This window comes from Leptonychotes weddellii, chromosome 4 (assembly GCF_054177405.1).
Source record: "Leptonychotes weddellii isolate Sample4059 chromosome 4, ASM5417740v2, whole genome shotgun sequence".
Classification (NCBI taxonomy): domain Eukaryota; kingdom Metazoa; phylum Chordata; class Mammalia; order Carnivora; family Phocidae; genus Leptonychotes; species Leptonychotes weddellii.
In genome coordinates this window covers 39,233,621-39,238,404 of record NC_138372.1, presented here as the reverse complement: position 1 = coordinate 39,238,404, position 4,784 = coordinate 39,233,621, and the positions used below count along the sequence as shown (strand labels likewise).

The 4,784-nt window shown below is 60.4% G+C and overlaps 1 protein-coding gene across 2 annotated transcripts in view; it reads left to right on the top strand.

The window, feature by feature from the left end:
- The window catches only part of GLIS1 (GLIS family zinc finger 1), an 86,747-nt gene extending 82,567 nt beyond the window's left edge, over window positions 1-4,180 (top strand). For both annotated transcript variants that reach the window (XM_081818427.1, XM_031032808.2), the window contains 3 exons: window positions 262-440; window positions 1,059-1,226; window positions 3,674-4,180. In XM_081818427.1, the coding sequence (XP_081674553.1) occupies window positions 262-440; window positions 1,059-1,226; window positions 3,674-3,831 (505 nt within the window). In that variant the 3' untranslated portion in view covers window positions 3,832-4,180. The remainder of the gene's footprint in view (window positions 1-261; window positions 441-1,058; window positions 1,227-3,673) is intronic.
- The last annotated feature ends 604 nt before the right edge of the window (window positions 4,181-4,784 follow it).

The window sequence follows — 4,784 nt, the reverse complement described above, 5'->3', positions numbered from 1 at the left end:
ATTGCCAGTCCTAAATACCAGATAGAAGCTCTTCTTTACTGATTCCTTTGGACTCTCAAGCTTAGAGGACTTTCAAAGTTAATTCCAGTTTGAACATAATCTGTAGTAAAAGCTTCCTCTTCTAACTGCACTGTCTTAAGTAAGAGCAGATCAGGTAGTGAGCTCAGCGTGGCCGGAGGGAAGCAAGCAGCAGCAGCCATGCCTCTGGCCCCCACGGCCCCCAGAGCCTATCCTGCTGATGACTGTCTCTGTTCTCTCCAGGTTGGGACCCGGCCTCCTCTCCCCTATGGTCAGCCCACTGAAGGGGCTCGGGCCACCACTGCTGCCACCATCCTCTCAGAGCCATTCTCCGGGGGGCCAGCCCTTCCCCACACTCCCCAGCAAGCCACCCTACCCGCCTTTCCAGAGCCCTCCACCCCCACCTCTGCCCAGTCCACAAGGTAGGCTCTGGCCGGGGGCCTCTCTCCATAGACACCCACTGACTCCTGCTCGGGGTGCCCGAGGGGAACAGGGCACTGACCTGGGGGAGACAGTGGGTCGTCAGAATGAGGGAGGGCACTGAGGGCCACCGTGGGAGAAGCCAGGAGTCAGGTGACCCAACACGCCTCGTCGGGGGCACTTCCTGGAGGAAATTCCACCGGAGGGGTGAGGAAGAGTTTGTCCCATTGACAAGGCATTGAAGGGAACAGCATTGGCGCTGGCAGGGGTGGGAACGGCCTGCCCCTTGGAGGGAGGTGAGTGAGCAGGCATCTCCGGAGGTGGGGATGGAGGACCGACAGTCCCTTTCCTCAGAGCACTGCATCAGCCACAGATGACTCGAGTCAGGTGCCGCCACATGAGGCTACCTTACCCGCCCCCGCCCCGTGGCAGGCAGAGAGCTGGGAAAGGGGCCCGGGACCCCTGGCACCTTCTCATCCCTGGAACCCTCTTCTCTCCCTCACACCCAGCATGGCTGGACAGGACGATGTGGGAGGCTGAACAGCGCAGCAGGGACGGTCCCCTCTTGGCCCCCGGCTCTCTTCCTTTGCTAATGCAGCCCCTGTTGCCTCCCTCTGCAGGGTACCAGGGCACTTTCCACTCCATCCAGAATTGCTTCCCCTATGGCGACTGCTACCGGACGGCTGAGCCCGCAGCCGGTGGGGACGGTCTGGCCGGGGAAGCCCACGGTTTCAACCCTCTGCGGCCCAATGGCTACCACGGCCTCAGCGCACCTTTACCTGCCACCGGTAAGCTCCACCTGCATGCCTCCCTTCCCTGACCACCTACCACGGCCCAACCCTGTGCTGGGTGCCTATGCACATTGGCCTGAAGCCCTGGGATGGCCCAAAGAGGTAGAATCATCGCCACTTGACAGAAGGAGAAATTGAGGCTCCCAGAGGTCCCAGGACCCCACAGAATTGGCACTGACATTCTGCCTGCCTCCAAAGTCAGTGTTCCTTCCACATCGTCACACGGCTGATACGTGTCTGCTCTCTGGCAGGTTTCTGAAGACAGAGAAGAATCAGACTTGAGAGCTTGCAGTCTAGTTGATGTTTCGCTTTAACTATTTACTGAGCACCTACTGTGTGCCAGGCACAGTTGTAGACCGTGGGGATACAGCAGGGAAAGAGACAAATACGGATCTCTATTCAGCAGATAAAATGAGACCAGAGTGGCCACACTAGTAGGAAAGGACGGAGCCTAGACATTGTGCTTGTCCCTTGTGCTACATCCGTGTCCCCTCCAGGGCCCTGGGCCTTCCACAAGTAATGCCCCTGCCACGGGGGCGAAAGGCAGCGACAGGCCAGGGTGGAAGGGCTCAGACCAGCAGGGCTGGTGCTGATCAGAGCAGGGGCATCAGAGGGGTGGGGCCAGACCCTCCCGGAGTAACTCAAGCCACAGCCCACCCCAAGTCAGCCTCCAGGCCCGCGTCCAGGGGAAGCTACGAGGCCTGGGGCAGGGTGGGGGCCCCAGACAAAGGAGAGCCTGAGACCCTGTGCCAGAGGCCCCTTGGGCGGCTCTGGGGGTGTGCAGCTGGGGGTAGAAGATTAAGGACATAGGGACAACCACGAGGCCACAGATGATGAGATGCGGAAACCTGGGGGTCTATCTGCTCATGGTCCATGGGTTCCTGCTCGCACACATGCTCTCACGTCTGTGTAGGTCTCCTTTCTTCACACGTTTGTGGCACACGTCTGTGGTGCCTGTTGTGTCGTAGGGCCCGCACAAGTGGGCTCCAAGCAGTGCGAGCCCCCGAGTGTTTAAAGAGCTCGCAGGGCACAGGTGCTCATGTCTCACACGTGTGCAGACATCACGCTTGGGCCGATGTTCATGCCCTGTGTACACACGCGCATGCTCCCTAGCCCCGTATTCCCACCTGCTGCCCGCACCCTGTGTTGCCCCGAGCCCATCCCACGACTCCTGTCTGAGTGCACAGACTGCGTTCGAGCGTGCTATGTGTCTGCGGGTGGTGGCGGGTCACATCCGTGCATCATCGGCAGACGTGTACCCCATCCCAGGGTGCGTGCGGGCGGGGGGTGTGTTTCCTATTTGCACACACGCGGGTTGGTGTGTGATGAGGACTGGCCAGCCGTTCCCAGCACTGCTGGCTCTCCCCCACCTCATCCTCCCCCTGCTCCATCCGGCCCATGGCGGGATTTCTGGGTTTAGCGGCAGGAATAAGTAACTCGGCAAGTAACGGGCAAGAGGCAGCTTCCATGCCCCCACACCAGCGTAGTGGATTCTTCTGGCCCCCTTCCTCCCCTGCTATCTGGGTGGCAGCCCAGCGTTCAGGGCCCATTCCAGGACCCGCGAAGCTGTCTACACCTCCTGCCAAGCTGAGCATAGACAGGCAGGATTGATCCAAACTAACAGGGTGGGGCTGTGGGGCCTCAGGAGTAGTTTGGCTTAATCCCACTGCACAGATGGAAAGACTGAGGCCTGCCTATTTTAGGCTACAGAAATTTGTGACAGCAGCTCAGGGACAGAGCCCTTAGGGCAGGGACTGGATAAGTCCCTCCAGGTTGAAGGCCTTTGAGCAGTGACCCCATACAGAGACAGCACGTCCAGTGGAAGAACCAGGTGTCTCGGGGCCAGATGGATCTGGGTTCAAATCCCAGTTCCCTCACCTACAAGCAAGTGACCTTGGGCAAGTGTGGCCTCTCTGAGCCTGCCTTCTCAGCTATAAAATGGGATAATGACTCCCACCTCACAGGAATGTTGAGAAGCTTAAGTGAGATGGCTTCAAGAACCCTCAGTAAGAGCCCAGTGAGTGCGCATCTCCTTCTTTGGGTTTCTTGTGTCTGGTTGGGTGAAGGAGCCTGAAAGGGTGGGGGTGGGCTGGGTTCCCTCTGCCAGGAGGGGACCAGCCCCCGAGGGCAAGAACTGTGATAGCCCACCCCTCCCTTCCCCACATTCTGCCCTACAGTCCAGCACTGGACGACGGACTGCCCCAAGGTCGCCCGTCTGTCTGTCCAGCTGCCCTGGGCCCCTTGCGGGGAGTGCAAGGCCTAGAGCGCCTCCTCCCACCCACTGGCTCCCCTGTCTGGAAGAGCAGAGGCTCAGGGCCCGGCCGAAGGGACACCCGTGAGAAGGGACCCTGGGCAGGAGGATGGGGTCAGGGGGCTGGGAAAAGATGATGAGGCAGAGCCCCTGCGTTCTCCAGCCCAAACCCTGTTCCCCACCGTACCCACAGGCTACGAGGCCCTGGCCGAAGCCCCTTGCCCCACGGCGCTGCCACCACAACCACCCGAAGACATGGTGTCCAGTGGCCCCGAGGACTGCAGCTTCTTCCCCAACGGGCCCTTTGACCACTGCCTGAGTCACATCCCGTCCATCTACACGGACACCTGAAGGAAGGCCCCGGCCGCACCTGCCCCCCCCCCCCCGCAGACACTACCTTGCCTGCTAGCCGTCCGTCCCCACCCTCCGTACACCCAGCCTGAGCCACCAGGCCGAAGCTCCCCACAGACTCGGGGTGGCCTGTGCTGGCCAGGGACGATCCCCTGAGCCCAATCTGGCTGCTCGGACATGCCTGTCAGGATCCGTGACCTGCGACGTTCCTCTGACTGTGTTTTCCTTTTCTCTCCCCAATGGTTTTGAAATCACAGACCTCGTGTATATAAAATGTACAGAACTTGTTTTCCATTCCCCTTCCAGTTTTATATTGTGGGTTTTTACAAGAAAAACATTAAAAACTGGAAACGAGACGTGGGGACCTGGTTCTGCCCGCGAGCCAGTGTCGAGACCAGCAGCACGGTGGAGGGGTGTTTAAGGGAGCCGGGGCGGGCGCCTGGGAGGCGCGGGGAGGGGGGCCCGCCGCACACGGCCCGCACCGCCTGCTGGTCCCAGACGCAGCGCAAGGCAGGTGAGCCGACCAAGGCTAGGGCTCACACTGGAAGCCAGATCGCCTGGCCTAGACCGTTGCTCTCTGCACGGACTTCTCAGCCGGTAGAAGAACAGGCTTCCAACCTGGCACTGGCTTCGGGTCAACAGGGAAGGCCGTGGGGCGGCAGGGCAGGCCTTTTGGAGACAGAGCCCAAACAGCCTCCTGAAGGCGGGGGTCAGGCTACGGACAGCGTCCCTGGGCCACAGATCCCCACCCCACCCCAAGCCGTCTGGGAGGGGAGAAGGAAACCAGGTCTAAGGGCACCGAGGCTCCATCAGGGTTGCTGTCCTCCCCTGCCTGGCTCCCTCCCCATCATCCAGGCCTGGGCAGATGGCCTGGACGGTGTCCTACATCTCACCACGTCACCCTGAAGGTCACCTGGTTAAAAAAAAAAGTCCTCCAGGAAGATTCCTACTTC